This window comes from Corythoichthys intestinalis, chromosome 14, assembly GCF_030265065.1.
Source record: "Corythoichthys intestinalis isolate RoL2023-P3 chromosome 14, ASM3026506v1, whole genome shotgun sequence".
Taxonomy (NCBI): domain Eukaryota; kingdom Metazoa; phylum Chordata; class Actinopteri; order Syngnathiformes; family Syngnathidae; genus Corythoichthys; species Corythoichthys intestinalis.
Window position 1 is genome coordinate 8,162,884 of NC_080408.1, and position 19,206 is coordinate 8,182,089.

A 19,206-nucleotide genomic window follows, 5' to 3' on the forward strand; every position below is an offset into this window, starting at 1 on the left:
GTCTCTCTCAGAGCTCCCTGCGCTGCTGACTTTTATTGAGGGCTTGTTGCTAGGCAGAATATAATTACAACACTGTTGTCCAACGTGGCAGTTTCGATCAGGCAAGTTTCTTATTCTAGTCATTGATTAAATTTATCAAATCAAATCAAATTTATTTATATAGCCCTTTACAAAACCCAAAAGGTCCTCAAAGTGCTTTACAACAAAGACAAACATGGCACATAGTAAATAAAAGGCAGGAAAGTATTATACAATGACATTAGGAAGAAAAAAAGAAAAAAGAAACAAAACAACGCATCACGATTAAAGTCAGACAGCAAATAAAACAATAAAACAGATAAAATCCGAAAACATTAAAAACCCTAAAGAAATAAAACCAGGCTAAACTAATCTTGGGGAAAGGCGAGTCTAAAAAGGTGTGTCTTTGAACGAGATTTAAAAAAGGCCCAAATTTGTAATGGTGTGGATTTCAGGAAGACTATTCCATAACCTGGGAACAGCAACCGCAAAAGATCGGTCTCCCCACTGTTTGAGTTTGGACCTCGGGACTTGCAAATGAAGTTGGCTGGTAGAGCGAAGAGTCCTTGCCAGAGTTACGGATGGTTAAAATTTCTGATAAGTAAGAAGGAGCCTGGCCATTAATAGAATTAAAAACAAACAGTTAAAGTTTAAAATCAATTCTAAAATGGACTGGAAGCCAGTGGAGCGATGATAGCACGGGGGTAATATGTTCTCGTCTAGGTGTATCTGTTAAAAATCGAGCAGCAGCATTTTGAACAAGTTGGAGACGAGAAATTGAGGACTTGGGGAGACCAACATAAAGTAACTAAATTAAATAAATAATAAATAATAAATTAACAGTCACACTCATTGATTAAATTAACAGTCACACTCTTGAGCGAGCAAGATAACTTTGTTTTGAACACACATTTGCACTCGAAGTAGCTTGGTGGAAAAGTACTGAGACGTTGTGTGATGAATCAACATATGTGTGTATCTATTTATCAGCAGAATGTGAGCAATTGCCGGTAATAAAAATGTAAGCATATGATTATGGGCTAAAACTGTATTCTTCATAATAGCTGTGGGAGAGCAAACTTGTATAACCCGCAGATTATAATGGTCATACAATCAAGCATATTTTACAGTTTAATATCTACGAATGGGGATAGCATATCAGCTCACCCAAAATGTTGCTAAACAACGGAACTGTACGATATTGAAGCCGACAAGCCACCTCCTTGAGTTTCTGTCTTTCCTCACGAGCAATGATCCTCGTGCGCCACAGCTCCTACCTTTCATGCAGTTTGAGGGAGGAGTGGAGGATGGGGGCTGCTAGTGGCAGAGTTTGTTTATTCAAGGCAAAGCTGCGCCGGACATTTTAGCGAAAGAGACGACAAAAATAAATTCGGAAAATACATTTTGGGAGCTTTTCATTTGGATCGAATGTTTTTGCGTTTTGGATTGAAGAGGGCATAACAAACGGTTCAATATTAAGTACACTATGGGAGCTGCGAGAAGCAGCCCGTACTGTATTTTTGCCTCTCGTATCCTGAAGTTTCAAGAAGCAATATTTTCCCCTTGAGGCGTGTCGTAACATGAAAATTCCGTTTGTAAAGCTGTTTGTGAGTGGAGGTACAACTGTATTTAAAGAATTCATTCTGTCCCATTTGCTCTTCCATAGGCACCGTTAATGGCAGCCTATGATTTAAATGACCACTGTTGTCACAGATTCCTTGAAAAAGTAATTTAATTACTGATTACGCCTCAAAAAAGTATTCTAGTTACTTTACTGATTACTTCATTAGCAAAGTAACTAAGTTACTTTAAAAGTAATCTATCTTCTCCCTTTGCCGCCTCAACATAAGAATGACAACAGAAAAATGTCATCACATGTAATTGACTTTCCGATGATTGAATTTAAAGGGGAATGTCAGAATTTCGCGCTAGCTTAGCCACTCCGGAGCCCTGAAACTAAGAAATATCTGACAAACTGCTTGGAATTTGTTGAAATCAACTCCACCGACCAATTTAACCCCGCTAACTCCAAGATTAAGCCTAATGTCAAAACTTCTGAATTTCGGGTTATGGTTAACAGCATATCAGTGCCAATGTAAAACAATGCAAACTGACGGCACAATAATCAACAACACAGCGGCTTCTCCGCCCGTCTGCGTAGCTGTCGCGCGCCCGGTGGGGCTCGCGTGCTGCTGGATGTGGTAGGGCATGCTCGGGTAGGGGGTCCTGGTGGCGGGATTGGTGATGGGGCGGCGTAGGGTTGGTCGCCAACGGGCTTACATTCATAAGAGATTCACACAATTACTGGGTTCTAGATCACAGAACTGATATGTGTACACTCTACCCCTTTCAATCACTTAGCTTATAGACACCCCCACCCCCGTCCCCCTCTTTCACTGGTCAATAAGCCCCCACATGGTGTAAACTGGAAATACATCTCGCTGACGATGGCACCAGCATATTAGTAATTAGTCTAGATGTTCAATGTATTTCTTGTTGTTGTTTGTGTATGTGTTTCTTTTCTTTCTTCTCTTGTGTTTCTTTTCTTCTGTCCCCCCATAATCCCTTCCTGTTCGCTGCTTTGTCATAATAAAAAGGTATTTTGAATGATCACAATGGGAGTATGTCAGACTCTCAATGTGAAACATTAAAACTGTTCAGACTATCCGGGCACTTAGACTTCCATTCTCTGTGTCAAACAGCTGAACAGGACAGGTTAAAAAAAAAAAAACAATAATAATCAACAACACACAAGGGTATTTTACAGTGCAATAAATACAAAGGTGGTGGCGGGCGCGGATGCGCGTGCAGCCGTGCACATTAACAACCCGGAAGTTCTCCTCTCAACACACACGCGGTGAACTTGGCCACAAAACGTGGCGGCAACTTTACACTCAGTCGGACTTACAACACATCCCACAGATGCTAAACGAACACATCACCTCACGGCATGAATGTGCAACACGCATATGATGTAAACAAAGCTTGCCAACTTGGAGCGATGACTGCTACGGCAAAGCTACGAAACGGCCGCGCATGTAGGGGGTCCAACCTTTTGCTGATACCCTCCAGAATGAAGGAAAAATACTCACCTTCATTCATGGATATCCACAGATCAACATTCCCTCGCAACGTCTCAATACTCGGCGCGAATGTCCACCCGCCTCAGTCCCACAACACGTGACGCAAGACCAAAATAGGAAATAGCTAAGAGGTTGTCATGGAAACACGTACTGGGAACCTTTTATTTTAGCATTTTCTATTCAAAATGCTCTTCATACATGACTACAATATTCTTCATTCTACATACTTTATGAGGCAATGAAAAAATCGTAACGCAGAGACACTAAGGAAACTAACTTTCATCAGATTACTGGTGTAGAAAAATGAACGCGTTAGATTACTCGTTTCTGAAAAAAGTAATCAGATTACAGTAACGCGTTAGTGACAACACTGTAAATGACTGCCCGACAAGGGGTTAATCTTTTGTTGATTTCTACTCTTAAGCCAAGTTAAGCAATCATTCGAGATATTGAATTATCCAAGCTTGTGTAGCCGGTAGCTTGATAAGAAAAGGTCAATAGGCGTGGAGGCAACCTGTTGACCTTCAATGTGTCATTTCCAAAGTGCCCTGAAAGCACTGATAGCAGATAGAGGCGGCTTTAGATCGGCTCACCCAGATGTGTGCGTGTGTGCGAGTACCACACAAGAGTGCTGACTGGAGGGTATTGTTCCATGCACACGCATGTGAGATTGTAGTGTGTAATGCTGAATGGACTGTAATGTAATTCGACTACTGCAGGCCCGACGCAAATGGGATGAGGAGGAGAAATGCGAGCCGGTCTTTCGCACCCCCCGTGTTTAACCTTCTGTGTGTTTTTGTTAGTCTCCTTCCTGTTTTTGTGTCGGTGCGCATCCGTTTGTTAAGTGTGACGGGTTTTTAATGCTATCAGTGATGCCTGGTAATGCGGAATGATCTTCACAGCAAATTTTGGTGAAACGAACAATTAGTCTTAAGTGGACAATCTTGTTAAACGAGAAATAAATTTAGATTTGAGGATTTTTCCTCACGGGATGATGACTGCATAGTGGATAGAGGAGTTGCCCATTGGTTTCCATTGACTGCAATAGATGTCTAATCAATGTTGAAAGTGTGTATTGATGGGATTTTCCATTTGCTATCATTTGTAGCATTGATAAGCCCAAAGCCCTCTCTTTACTGCTGCACACTGCTGACATCAGTCACCCAGCCAAAAGTTGGGACCTCCACCACCGTTGGACCACCTCTCTGCTGGAGGAGTTCTTTAGACAGGTAAGCATTTAAAGCAAGACTAGGTAACCGTTCAACCTTCAACCAAGCAGCTAACACAAGCCAACTAGCTTCTAGTGATGCAGACCCCCTGCATCTCAGCCCAGCTACGACTGCTAGTGAATTTGCGAGAGTGTATCTACTAGAGGTGTGCATCGGCACTCCCCTCACGATTCGATTCGATTACGATTCGGAGGGCCACAATTCGATTCGATTCGATTCGATTCAGAGGGTCACGATTCGATTTGGTTCGATTCGGCAATGCATCGCGATGCATTAAAGCCTGGGATGCATTAAAATTCTAAAGCAAAGCATATTTTTCGTGAATCTTGAGGCAACACAAGCGGTCAGACATTAAACAACTTTTTATTGGCTCTTGTGTCACTCCTGGTTGAAGTCAAATGAAAATACTTTCAGATATATATATTTAAAAAAAAAAAAACAGATACAGCATTTAATTAGTGCTTTGAATGAGACCAGGGCTTTCTCTTTTTTTACACACAGTGGCAGCCTTTCACACAGTGCAACATCTGAACTGCTGTGCAAAATCAGTAAAAACAATTACTGTATTTTAGTCACAACGACCCATCAATAAAAATATTCAAGTAAATATTCAAGTAAATATTAAAGAAAACGACAAAGAAAATATTGTAGTGCAGCAGCATCTTTATCACAATATCAATCCAGGGATCAGTTCAGTTGCAAACAAAACATCAACTAAATTAGAACAAAAGTAAAATGTAGGCCTAGCCCACTATAGAGCCTACCCACGTACCACGTGCTCGCTGTATGGTTCCGCCCACTTGTCCGTCAAAACATAGTGTTAACCTGTTACGGCTACGTACATTTCTCCTATTTACGGCGTGTTTTTCTGCTCCTTAACATTAATAATCAAAATGGTGAAGGCGTGAGTGGCTGTTGGTTGCACTAACAGAGAAGATGGAAGGAGAGACTTGAAGTTTTACCGTATTCCGAGGGATCCAAAGAGGAGAGCGAAATGGACGGCTGCAATTCGACGTGAAAACTGGACACCAAAAAATCACCACAGACTATGTAGTAGTCATTTTATATCCGGTAAGATGCATTTAATATATATTTAGAGGGTTATGGCCTGACAACCACAATTAAGATCATTGCTAGGCTAATCGCCGACAACATACGACGTAGTACGACATAGTTTCAAATTCAAGATGTTTGTGACTTCCCTTTCTTCCACCATCGTTATTTTTTGAATAATATTTAGCTGGTACCAAGTGAAAGAAACTGGCCTCGTCTACGGGGCTGACAAATAACCACAATTAAGATCATTGCGAGGCTAATCGCCGACAACATACGACGTAGTACGACATAGTTTCAAATTCAAGATGTTTGTGACTTCCCTTTCTTCCACCATCGTTATTTTTTGAATAATATTTAGCTGGTACCAAGTGAAAGAAACTGGCCTCGTCTACGGGGCTGACAAATAACCACAATTAAGATCATTGCTAGGCTAATCGCCGACAACATACACGTATGTATGTAGTGAGTGCTATCGCTAAACCATATAAACATTAAAAGCCCTAGCTCCATTGACAAATGACATGAAATACATTAGACTTGACAGTGGATGTTAGCAAGAACAAAAGATTTTGAATTGAAAATTTCGTAACTCACCTTCCGAGCGCAAGATTCCTGCCGAATTTTCGTGTACGAGGACCTGTTTCACCCAACCAGCAACGTAGCATTTATAAGCCTCCAAGCTCTTAAAGTTTTTCAAACTTTCGTGAGAATCGGCTGATTTTGTGTGGACAAGATAGTTGTAAATATCAGGGTCAGGCAGAGACGGTGAAGGCAGCCGGTCAAAAATCATCGATCTAGGCATCAAATATGGATCTGGCGACTGTATAGAACGAAGCTTTTCCACATAACGCCTTTTATGCAACAGATCCAGTGAGTTTGCGGCATCAGAAAGCACCGGGTCTTCCATGAAATGCATTTTAAATTCTGCCATCAATTGAAAACAATGCTAATACAGAGTCAAAATGACGGACAAGTGGGCGGAACCATACAGCGAGCACGTGGTACGTGGGTAGGTTCTATTGGCAGTGTATCAAATACTTGTTCTCCCCACTGTATATGTACAATAGAGGTTAGATCGGGCCTAAAAAATCCAGCCCGACCCGACACGGCCTGCTGGTATTGAAGCCCGACCCGACCTGGCCCGAGCCCGATCAATTAACTAGATTTGCAGGCCCAGACCGAAAAATCCGAATTTTTTTTTTTTTTTTTTGGAGTGACGCAAAAAAAAAAAAAAAACGCAGCAGCAGCAATTTCTTTTCATTTCGTCGAGTTGGCAGAAAAAAACGCAAGTTTTCTTAATGTTTAAATAGTCTACATATTTTTACGATCATTATAAAAGCATTTACACAACTAAATACCGCTGAGAAAGTTTAATATTAAAAAAAAAAAGAAAAACCTTCGGTTTTGCAGACACACAGAGGAGAAGATTCAAAAGGATCACATTTATGTTGCCTTTGTGTGCATAGATAAAAGTGTCCTTCGTGACGAATTCTCAGTTGGCAGAAAAAAAACGCATGTTTTCTTAATGTTTAAATAGTCTACATATTCTTATGATCATTATAAAAGCATTTACACAACGAATTAACGCTGGGAAAGTTTAATTAAAAAAAAAAAAAAACATGCTGGCCACGGCGTTCATGTGCGTGCACAAGCAAATGCACAATACAGAGAGCCTGCTCTCGGTTTTATCCTATTTTTTTTTTTTTTTTTTTTTTTTTTATAATTTATTAGTCCGGCGCGGCGGCCCGACCCGAACGTGAATACTTAACATTTTGGGCCCAAAATGTTAATCGGGTTCGGGCACAAGATCTAACCTCTAAGAGATAGGACATAACATAACAATGGCTGAAGCGGAGAAAGAGGGAGCGAGAAAGATTATTGATGCACCTAAGACATTGAAAGCAGACATCTGGAGACATTTTCGCTTCTACGAGCTTTGTGGGAAACTTGACCAGAGTTATGCGGTGTGTAAAAAATGAAACATGAGAATAATAATACAAATGGGGAAACCAAATCCGTTGCATCACCGGAATTGCGCAGGGAAAATTTTTTAACGTTCTTATATATTTTATAATACGCTGAATCGATTCGGCTTGTTGCCCGCATCGAATCGAATCGTCCATGCCCCGCATCGGGATGCATCGCCACATCGATTATTGTTGACACCACTAGTATCTACGCACATCGTTTAGGTCCACAGCAACCATGAAAGCAGAGGTGTTGTGGTTCCCCGAGAGTTTTAGATTACGCTCGCCATGCTAAATGCTAATGCTAATGAGAATGCCTCTTCTTGGCCTGTGGTTTGTGTCTGCGCTGTGGTGGTGTCGCATGAGTAGCCTATTTATTATGCTGCATTCTTACATCCTGCACACATTCTGCACCTAACCCTAACCCACAATTCCACTTTCGAGAAATAAATTACCACAAATTCACAGATTTTGTTTTTCATCGTCGATATGGCTGTGAAATAGGTATTAAGTTTTTAAAAAAGGAAACCTTTAGGAACTCTGGATAGGGTGGTCTATTTGTGGGTAAAAAGTTGTTTAGACTCCTCATGAGGTGTTGGAGCTTTGTAGTGAGCTTTTGGTGCTCTCAAAGCGGGTAAAAAAGGTGAAAAGTAACACTGAATATCCCCTCAGAGGTGCTGGAGGTGTTTGGTAGGAATAGAGTGTTCCATATTCGGGTTTAAAAAAAAAAAAAAAAAAAAAAAAGGTTAAAATTCCCCTGGAGGTTGTGAAGGTTTGTAGCGGGCTTTGGGTGCTCTCAAAGTGGATAAAAATGGGGAAAAATACCACTGAAAAGGACCCGGGAGGTCCTCTTGTTTAAACTCCCCCGTGAGACTGGAGAGACAACAAGGTAAGAGGCTGGGCGGGGCTGCGATGGAAAGCAGCCAATCAGCTCATGGGATGAAACCACTCTTATCGTCTTGTTGGTTGATAATAATGGTAGAGGATGCAATGGTGCTCATTGGTGCTGTCATTTGTCAATCTTTCAGCAGGTAAATCAATCCCACGCATTGTAACAGCGCTCAAGTGGCGCGGTGGCAGAGTGGTTAGCACGTCCGCCTCACAGTTCTGAGAGCAAGGGTTCAATCCCTGGCTTCGGCCTTTCTGTTTGGAGTTTGCATGTTCTCCCCTGTGCGAGTTTTCTTCGGGGGACTCCGATATCCCTAAAACATGCATGGTAGGCTGATTGAACACTCTAAATCAGGGGTCAGCAACCCTGGTCCTCGAGTGCCACTATCCAGCTTGTTTTCCATGCCAGGGAGATCATGATCGTTGGAGGCATGGAAAACAAGCTGGATAGTGGCACTCGAGGACCAGGGTTGCTGACCCCTGCTCTAAATTGTCCATTGTACGTGAATGGTTGTACAGTGGGGAGAACAAGTATTTCATACACTGTCAATGGATTGGCAGTGTATCAAATACTTGTTCTCCACACTGTATGTCTGAACCACTGCCCATAGTTAGCTGGGATAGGCTCCAGCACGTCAGCGACCCTCGTGAGGAAAAGCGGCATGGAAAATGAATGGATAAATGAATGGTATGTACAAATCCCCTGAGTTAAGTTTGCCTTGCTGTGAAACAATCTCTTGTACCTTAAAATGAAAAAAACGTTGTTTGTTTTGGATACTTTTAAAACCCCGGGTGCACTGAATCTGCGAAGCATAAACCACGAAGTCATGAAGGATCACTGTATTTGTTTGCTTGCATAATGTGCACCAAGCAGAGTTTCTTTTAGTGTTATTGTAAAATTCTTCATATGTTATTACCAATAGTTGAAATTTGGAGTTCAACTCTACCCAATTATTAGTAAACCTTTGAAATGCAAGCTTTTTTTTGGAGAGGATCGTAAGATTCAGATGGAATACAAAAGATCATAGCCCTTCAATAGAAACGTGTGCCTTCTCTCAAGAAAACCTTGACAAAGATCAGTCACGTACTTCCTCCCATTTTGAACAATGTTGTTGTCATTGTCGCTGCTTTTGTTATTGCACTCGCTATCACTAGGATTGTTCTATCCCGAGGGATGCGCTTTGTCAATAAACAGCTTCTGTGCACGACGCTCGCTCCCACCTTCATATCTCGAGTGTTCAGGGGAAAATGAAACGCGTTTGGTCCCCAAAGGCAGTGTAAGAAGATCGGGGGTCTTCACCGGTGACTTTGTGTTTCCCAGGGGGACAAAGAGGCCGAGCTCGGCCTTTCATTTTCGCCACTCTGCGACCGAAAGTCAACACTGGTGGCGCAGTCCCAGATCGGTGAGTCACAATAGCACCATCACAACATAATGACTCTATGGAAAGTTGACCCAGCAACAGTGCATTGCTTTTATTTAGGCTGTAATTCGCACATTGTTTGTGTTCAAATATCTGTTGGTGAAAGGGCCGGAGGACAGTTCAGTTTTCTGTTTTGGTGTAAATCACATCTACAGTGGAGCAAATAAGTATTTAGTCAACCACCAATTGTGCAAGTTCTCCTACTTGAAAAGATTAGAGAGGCCTGTAATTGTCAACATGGGTAAAACTCAACCATGACAGACAGAATGTGGGAAAAAAAAAAAATCACACTGATTGATTTTTAAAGAATTTATTTCCAAATTAGAGTGGAAAATAAGTATTTGGTCACCTACAAACAAGCAAGATTTCTGGCTGTCAAAGAGGTTTAACTTCTTCTAACGAGGTCTAACAAGGCTCCACTCGTTACCTGTATTAGTTGCACCTGTTTTAACTCATTATCGGTATAAAAGACACCTGTCCACACACTAAGTCAGTCACACTCCAAACTCCACTATGGCCAAAACCAAAGAGCAGTCGAAGGACACCAGAGAAAAAATTGTAGACCTGTACCAGGCTGGGAAGACTGAGGCCATGTCCACACGTAGCAGGGTTTTTAAAAAACGAGGATTCTGCCCTCATACGTCGGCGAAAAATAATTGCGTCAACACCTGCACGTTTGTGTAGAAAAAAAAAAAAACTTCCACAGCCAACCGCTTTCATTCATTTTTAAGTACATTCAAAACAATTATTGTCCAAAATACCCATTATTCAATAAGAAGCACAGCAAGAGTTTGTAAAAAAAAAAATGGAAGCAAAAATTAATATACTCCAAAAGTAAAAATTGGTTAAAATTGGATGTATGACGTGAGGACAAAATTTGTCGCAGCCAGTGACGTAAATCTGGTTATCCGGTTATCAGTTCCACGTGATGGAACCACAAACGCAGAATTCGCAAATCTTCACCTTCCCCATTGTTTTTAAGAACCCTGGTTTAAATCTGCGTGCGCGTGTGGATGATAGGTCAAACCGTAAAAAAATATCTTCTTTTTTCCAAATACCCTGCTACGTGTGGACATGGCCGAAATCTGCAATAGGTAAAACGCTTGGTGTAAAGAAATCAACTGTGGGATCAATTATTAGAAAATGGAAGACATACAAGAACACTGATAATCTCCCTCGATCTGGGGCTCCATCCAAGATCTCACCGCGTGGCGTCAAAATGATAACAAGAACGGTGAGCAAAAATCCCAAAACCACACGGAGGGACTGAGTGAATGACCTACAGAGAGCTGGGACCAAAGTAACAAAAGCTACTATCAGTAACACAATATGCCGCCAGGGACTCAAATCCTGCACTGCCAGTGGTTGACCAAATACTTATTTGCCCCACTGTATCTTAAAGAGCATACGACAGGAGAAAAAAAGTCTTAAATAGCATTATTATGTGAATTAGAATCATATTTTGAGACGATTCGACTATATAATTTAGCAAAGCGCAGATGACAAGAAATTAGTCTTTTAATCTGCCGGTTAGCCACGCCTACCATTATAGGGCTCTAGCGTCCCCAACAGGTGGATTACGTCAGCGGGCGAACGGGCTCATCGGTTTTACTATTCAGCCCATTGAGGGGGAATTATTCAGAACGAGGAAAACGCGACGAAGAGAGCCGCAAAATGTCATTGTTTCAGTCCCTCTACTCCAATATTTTTACAGGATATTCTTTTTATCCAAGTATTTTCCCCAATTGCTAAATAAATGGCATGGTCATGACAAATAACAGTCTTGTGCTAAATGGAATATGAAATGATAAAAATGCACTTATTCAGGACGACATGGCAAAATTACTCCATAATGGTCAAAACTGTCGACTTCACCTTTACTGTCGCACCTCCCGAACGATATTTTATGCCACCTAAATCGGGCTGATGTCATTTCCCTTCCCCGGCTTTGGAGAATGTAAACAAACCAAGAGGCGCTACAGCTAGCCGACATGCTAACCCCAACCGAGTGATGTTTCAAAGTCTTCGAAGCGGAAAATCACACATAACTAGCCCGGCTTATTTGACATGATGACTGGGTTGTCGATTGTCTTCACGGATCGGCAAACCGCCCGGCGGAGAGCAATTTACAGTTCGTTCCCCGGAGGAGGGCGGCTACAGTTGTTGTGCAGCTAACTTGCAGCTAATGTGCACGAGGAGAGCTTTTTATATGCCTATCAATGATCAAACGTAAGTAGTCCTTTATTTAAAGAAAGTTTGTAGTGTTTACTTTGTAATCGCTGTTTTCGTATTTGACATAATACAAAACAAGATGTTTACTCACTTCCTCGTAAGTCCAATGGTCCCATAGTAGTAGGGTTTGTTTTGGCCAATATCCACGGTGAATGGGAACCTTTTGAAACTCGCGTGTATTCTGAAATAAACATGCTTTTTCATGTCACATGCACGTTAAAGCATGACTGTATATCGAAATTCTAATAACTGTTCAGGACAAATCTATGAATGTGTTTTCATTTGGTTGCGCAGGCTTCATCGACTTCATCGTTGTGCCCACCTTTACCGTACTGACTGACATGATGGAGCGTATCGTCACACCGCTCATCGATGAAGCATCGCACTCGGGTCTGGCAGGCTTCCGGCGCTCCAGGTGGGCTTCGTGCATCATACCGGCACAATATTCTAGGGATTGTTCCATTGTCTTAACCCTTCATTCAGCTCAGCCATTTTACTTGAAATAAATTTTAGTTAGACTGCTCAGTTTTGGCTCTGCATTCAGGATCAACAACAGGCCTCGAATCTATTTAACGACTAACAGCGCTAATGAAAAAGTTTGTCCGTGTAAAGTGAGTATTAAAGCTCCCCTCAGCCTGCACATCAATATCAGCCTGCTTATCAGCGTGCTCAGCAGCTGCCATTAGCATCGCTCAATGGGGAGGAGCGTTGGGGTTGCTCACATCCGAGCTAACCGAGCGGAAATCTCACACTGTCGTGGAGATTTCTGTTCACCTGATGGGCTGAATCGCACCAGGCCTCTTCATCTTCTATCACGCCGCTTATTGACGCTTTCGGTTATCTGTAAGCATCCGGCTGTTATCGCTGTCCTCTCATCGCTCAGATGGACACTTTAGTCCAAAGTGAATCATCTCAACGTGTGCCGGATGGATTGCTTTGCCTCGCGCGCGTTCATATATTCCCTTTCCCCGAAGGATGAATGCTGCTGACTTTAGTGACATCCCATCTTCTCTAATCCCATCACAGAGCTGTCACATGATGGGCCTCTACTCTTACTAATCTATTCTATTGATGTTAGGGGAGCAGGGAAAGAGATATAATCTAATCACAAGGTAATAGGAAATTGTCCAAGTTATGCACTGTGTTTGCTTGGTGTAGGAGCATTTGGTCCATCAAGAAGGATATTCGTCGAAACCGGTGCTTTTCAAATAGTGGTTGTGATTTCTGGGTGGTCGCATATGACCCTTTTTGTTGGCCATACTAGAATTAGGTGTGATTGCATATCTGCTGCTCTAAACTAAAATGCACACAATTTTATTTGTCATCACCGGGTGGCTTGTGTCAAGATTAAGAATGACAGTAGGTGGATCCCACACTGTTCTGTATGGCGGGGTGTCAGGAAATAAAACACAACCAAAAGTATTCTATTCTAATGACAGTCACAAGGAGAGGAGCCTCCCACCTAATTGGGGATAAAATCACTTGCAGTCAGGAAACATTCGAGTCTCGTTCAAGATTTAACTCGTGCAAGGGGGTTCAGAAGATGTGTTCCTCTCCACCTTCTGGAGCCCGTGCAACCCTTTTTATTGACAAAGTCACATGATCAGTTACATGTCTTAACAGTGGGCATGTGGTGAGCGATAATTGGCTAGTTCAGAGTGAGTTGGCTCTAACTGCTTCTCCTTATTTGGTATTGTTTCTCCAAACTGGATGCTTACTGTGAAACAGAAGTGAAACTTATTACAGCCTGACTTGGGAATTTTCCACAGAAAAGCATGCTGGAAAAAGAGGGAGTCAAAACTTGATAAGGCAGTCAACTGGCGTCCTTTTGGAAGTTCGAAGGAATACATGAAGCACACATATTTGGAATGCACGAACCTGAATACAGTCTCACATGCAAGCACAGTTTTCACAGCAGTCAATTATCGTGTTTTATTAGCATGAATAAAATATATTCTTTCACACGGGGATCCCGGGGCGGGGGGGGCCTGGCCTTTGTCTGGGCTGTCGTTGCATGGGGAGGCAGTCGATTGGTGTTCTCCTGCTTCCGCCTTGGGCCCGGGTGTGGATCGTTGGCTGGGCAGCGGGGTGCCACCCCCTCCAAGTGGGATCCTCTCCTACCCCAAGCCTAGTGAGCCGTGCGGGTCCTGCAGTGTGCCGCTTCGGGCGGGGGATTGTTATGGTGGCGTAGGCGTTGGGCACGGTGGCGCGTCTCCTTGTCCTTACCCTGAGGGCGGGGATCACTGACTGGGCGTTGGCTGGGCAGCAGGGTGCCATCCCCTCCAGGTGGGATCCTCTCCTACCAAGAGCCATAGACTTCATAATATATTGATTAGGGGTGTGCCATCTTAGGCACCCCACGATTCAATTCAATTACGATTCAGGGCGCTCTGATTCGGTTTTTTTTTAACGATGATCGCGGTATCGACAATGATTGAGGTCATCGCGATTATCGATGCATCGTGCAGTACTGATTAATAAAGTAGCCAAACAAATTTATGTCCATTATTTATTTAAAATATCCTTATGATTCAACAGGAAAGATGGAAACATGCCCGTACATAATTTTTTTTTTTTTTTTTTTACAATAAAGTGCAAAAACATTAACCATATTAAAGGGAGTACTTATTTCTCTCAACAATACAATAAAACTTACACTGGTGAAATGATTTCCATATTTTCTGGACACAAACAAAGTCTCTTTAGAAAAAAGACTTCTTTTAACCAATATACTTTGTTTTCACAGTGTTACAGGTGGAAATCACAACTGCTCTTGACACCGCCACGCACACTCATTACATAGGGTGACCAAACGTCCTCTTTTGCCCGGACAAGTCCTACTTTCACGTAGTATCCTCGTCGTCCGGGCGGGTTTTATAAATTCATAAAAATGTACGGTTTTTATGATTTTTCACGGGACCAATTTGAAGAGAATTTCTCCAGCCGCTGGGTGGCAGCAGTTGACATGGCTCCTACTAGAAGGGAGGGAAGGAGTAGTTCATGTTTTTGTTGGCAGTTTACCCCTATCATGAGGCATTACCGCCATCTACTGGGTTGACGATTTGGCCACAACGCCTGCCCGGTTGTTAAGTTTTTCATGATAAATACGTATATAATGGCAACTGTTGACTTCTTTCGGAGCTTTGACTGTAAAATCCCGTTTGGTGTCGCATCGTTGCGTTGCCGATGATTGTAAACTTTTATAGCAAAGTTTGATTTTTGCCTCAGCTAGCTATCAGTAAGCTAAACCACGCTAGGCATTATGGGAAATGTAGTTTTGAACTGCTACGTTTGGAAACATGCTGGTTGAATAGTTTGTCAGTTTACTTCGGTTATTGTGTGTGTGCAATCTAGAACATTGAATGAGAATATCAATTGAATGGGAATAACAATTTGTCAAGGACAATTGTCGTGATAGTAATTTATAAAAATGTTTAGTTGGCACATAGCCTACTGTGTGTATGTGTATTGACTGGACTACATTTCCATGGGTCTGCATTATCTATAATATATACGTATGTATGTATATATATATATATATATATATATATATATATATATATATATATATATATATATATATATATATATATATATATATATATATATATATATATATATATATATTAGTCATTATTATTATTATTTTTTTTCAAACTGCATTTTTCCATCCAGAGTGCGGGGGCACACTTTGAATATTTTAAAGTGATATAGACATTTTTGATTGATCTTCGAGTAAAATTCAAGTATCTTGAGGCCGGGCTGAGTGTCCTCTTTTTTGGAAATCAAAATATGTCAAATGTTTCCCCTTCATTTTCAATGGCAGGAAAACAGTTTTTTATTTATTTATTTTTTTGACCCCCGCTTACCATTACAGCCCATTGACCTTCAACTGGTGTCCAAGTACAGTGGGGAGAACAAGTATTTGATACACTGCCGATTTTGCTGGGTTTCCCACTTGCAAAGCATGTAGAGGTCTGTAATTTGTATCATAAGTTCTCTTCAACTGTGAGGGACGGAATCTAATACAAAAAAACAGAAAATCCCGTTGTATGATTTTTAAATAATAAATTTGCATTTAATTGCATGAAATAAGTATTTGATACATAGCAAAAATCAAACTTAATATTTGGTACAGAAACCTTTGTTTGCTATTACGGATACCAAACGTTTCCTGTAGTCCTTGACAAGGTTTGCCCACACTGCAGCAGGGATTTTGGCCCACTCCTCCATGCAGATCTCTCCATGCAGATTTCGGGGCTGCTGCCGGGCAACACGGACTTTCAGCTCCCTCTATAGATTTTCTATCGGGTTCAGATCTGGTGACTGGCTAGGCCACTCCAGGACCTTAAGATGCTTCTTACGGAGCCACTCTTTAGTTGCATTGGCTGTGTGCTTTGGGTCGTTGTCATGCTGGAAGACCCAGCCACGACCCATCTTCAGGGCTCTCACTGAAGGAAGGGGGTTGTCAGCCAAGATCTGGCTCAATACGGTGCAGTCGTCCTGTACCCTTGGCAGAGAAGCACCCCCAAAAAATGATGTTTCCTCCTCCATGTTTCATGGTTGGGATGGTGTTCTTGGGGTTGTACTCATCCTTCTTTTTCCTCCAAACACGACGAGCCGGGTTTAGACCAAAAAGTTCAATTTTGGTCTCATCCGACCACATGACCTTCTCCCATTGCTCCTCTGGATCATCCCAGATGGTCAGTGGCAAACTTCAGACGTGTCTGGACATGCACTGGCTTCAGCAGCGGGACCTTGCGTGCGCTGTCGGATTTTAATCCGTGACGGCGTAATGTGTTTCCGATGGTTTTCTTCGAGACTGTGGTTCCAGCTCTCTTCAGGTCATTGACCAGGTCCTGCCGTTTAGTTCTGGGCTGATCCCTCACCTTCCTCATGATCAGTGATGCCCCACGAGGTGAGATCTTGCATGGAGCCCCAGAACGAGGCAGATTGACCATCAACTTTAACTTCTTCCATTTTCTAATAATCGCTCCAACAGTTGTTACCTTCTCACCAAGCTGCTTGCTTATTTTCCTGTAGCCCATCCCAGCCTTGTGCAGGTCTATTATTTTATACCTGATGTCCTTACACAGCTCTTTGGTCTTGGCCATTGTGGAGAGGTTGGAGTTTGTTTGTTTGAGCATGTGAACAGGTGTCTTTTATACAGGTAACAAGTTCAAACAGATGCAGTTACTTCCGGTAATGAGTGGAGAACAGGAGGCGTTCTTGAAAAAGAACTGAGAGCCGAAATATTTATTAGTTGGTAATGTATCAAATACTTATTTCATGTAGTTAAATACAAATTTAATATTTAAAAATTATACAATGTGATTTTCTGGATTTTTGTATTGGATTCCGTCCCTCACAGTTAAAGAGAACTTATGATACAAATTACAGACCTCTACATGGCTTGCAAGTGGGAAAACCAGCAAAATCGGCAAATACTTGTTCTCCCCGTCCAATCCATTATGAGCAGGAGTTTTGGCAACAAATAATCGTTGCCACCTCTAGTGTTAAAAATTATTTAGAAGGTTATCACCATCACAGAAAGGACATCACTCTTCTTCTTGCATGGAAAATACTGGAAAGTCAACACTTTGTGTTTTTCTAAAACTCAAAATTTTTAAATGGTTGTTTGTACTCTGAGCTTCAGTCCTTTGTCTTTCCACCAGTCTGAACAGTATTAGCTCAGAGGAGGCCAAGAGGCACAGCGTGAAGAGCATAGCCTCCGACAGCTGCTCGTCGGGCCAGAATTCACTGCTGGCTGTGGACATCAAGAACTTCAAGGCGCTGTGGAATGAGGAAGTCTACCAAAACAGGGAGCGCTGGAAAGCTCAAGCCACCAAAGGTATGGGACAAAATCCCGTTTTCGAAATGCCAGACTTTCAATCCACTTTGAAACACGTCAAATTTATGTTTTCTTAATTTATTCGCATGACAAGTTTTTACATGTGTAGCATCTGCGCACACCCACGCAAGCCACACACTTCTTTTTCAGCTCCTTTCAAATCTACTGTAAACAAATCACAAGCCTAATTTCAATTCACTTCCCACTTAGTTAAAAAGCTGACTGACATTTATGGCTTCCAAAACTAGACATAATGAGATTGCTACTTGGCCTTTATCAATCAAATATGAGTTTACAGTCTACTTGAATTGTCATAACGATTTATAGCAACATTCACATTCGCCCAGCTTTGGTGATGTTCAAATACTCACTGTGACATGAAGGAAAATGTAGGGACAAAAATTCTGTACATTTATTTATGAAGAGTAACATAGTTTTATTTGGCTGTATGGTCACGGTATGGGGGCGAATATGTTTGAGTAAAAAAAAAATCCATGTCGCAGTTAGTCCTCCTACAATCCAGCAGCTTGTCACACACCATGGTCACTTCCACCCCCTCGGTGCTCTTCGTGTGCCAGCCAATAGACCACTATCCTCAACTTGGGCACGGGAACCCACGCGCTCCTCCGACGTCGGCTGGTTTGTCCGGCGGTCATTCTCCAGCTGCTTGCTCGCAGCAGGGAAACGACAAGCCAAAACTTGCTCCCCGCCTGGAGGTGGCCGATCGGTAAAGCCTGTCATCATCGCCGCTGTGTGTGACATGAATCGGGGTAGTTTTGTGTGATTTTTAGTTTTCGAAAGGCGAGACAAAGACTTGGAGAAGCCGCCCAGTTCGGGTTAGAACGTCGGCTAGCTGTCACGCCTCCTGTTTTGTCTACGCCAGACGTGTCCAAAGTCCGGCCCGGGGGCCAAATGCGGCCCGTGGTCAAATTTCATCCGGCCCCCAGCCTCTGTCATAAAATCAATATGGTCTGGCCCGCACACAGACTTAATAAATTGGTCAGCAGTACTGCTACCAGCATATGAAGTAGCTTACACACTAAATGCTGCTCCTCATTTACCCACTTAAAGGCAGCAGCACTCTAAACAACATTACCTCGTGTGACCCTTTACTTCCAATTTTCTAAAATGGCGACAATCAACAACAAAAAAGTTGACTGCGACGGCCGACGCCTCAAGGTTAGGTGGAAATTGGACTATTTCTTTACTAAAATACGCAACAACTGTGTCTGCCTCATTTGCAAAGAGACAGTCGCTGTTTTTAAACAGTTCAATGTAAGGCGATATTACCAAACAAGACACGCTGACATGTACGCCAAGATTACAGGGAAGAAACGCAGCAAGAAATTGAAGCAACTTGAAGCTAGTTTAATTTCACAGCAGCGTTATTTCGCAAGAGCCTGAGAGTCGAAAGAGAACACCACAAAGGCTAGTTGCGAGATTGTTGAAATTATTGATTTA

General features: G+C 42.2%; 1 protein-coding gene across 3 annotated transcripts in view; it reads left to right on the top strand.

The window, feature by feature from the left end:
• Positions 1–19,206, top strand: part of LOC130929512 (dual specificity calcium/calmodulin-dependent 3',5'-cyclic nucleotide phosphodiesterase 1C) — a 306,205-nt gene that overhangs the window by 274,460 nt on the left and 12,539 nt on the right. For all 3 annotated transcript variants that reach the window (XM_057856685.1, XM_057856687.1, XM_057856688.1), the window contains 4 exons: positions 4,210–4,330; positions 9,563–9,644; positions 12,189–12,309; positions 17,570–17,745. In XM_057856685.1, coding sequence (XP_057712668.1) covers positions 4,210–4,330; positions 9,563–9,644; positions 12,189–12,309; positions 17,570–17,745 — 500 coding nt within the window. The remainder of the gene's footprint in view (positions 1–4,209; positions 4,331–9,562; positions 9,645–12,188; positions 12,310–17,569; positions 17,746–19,206) is intronic.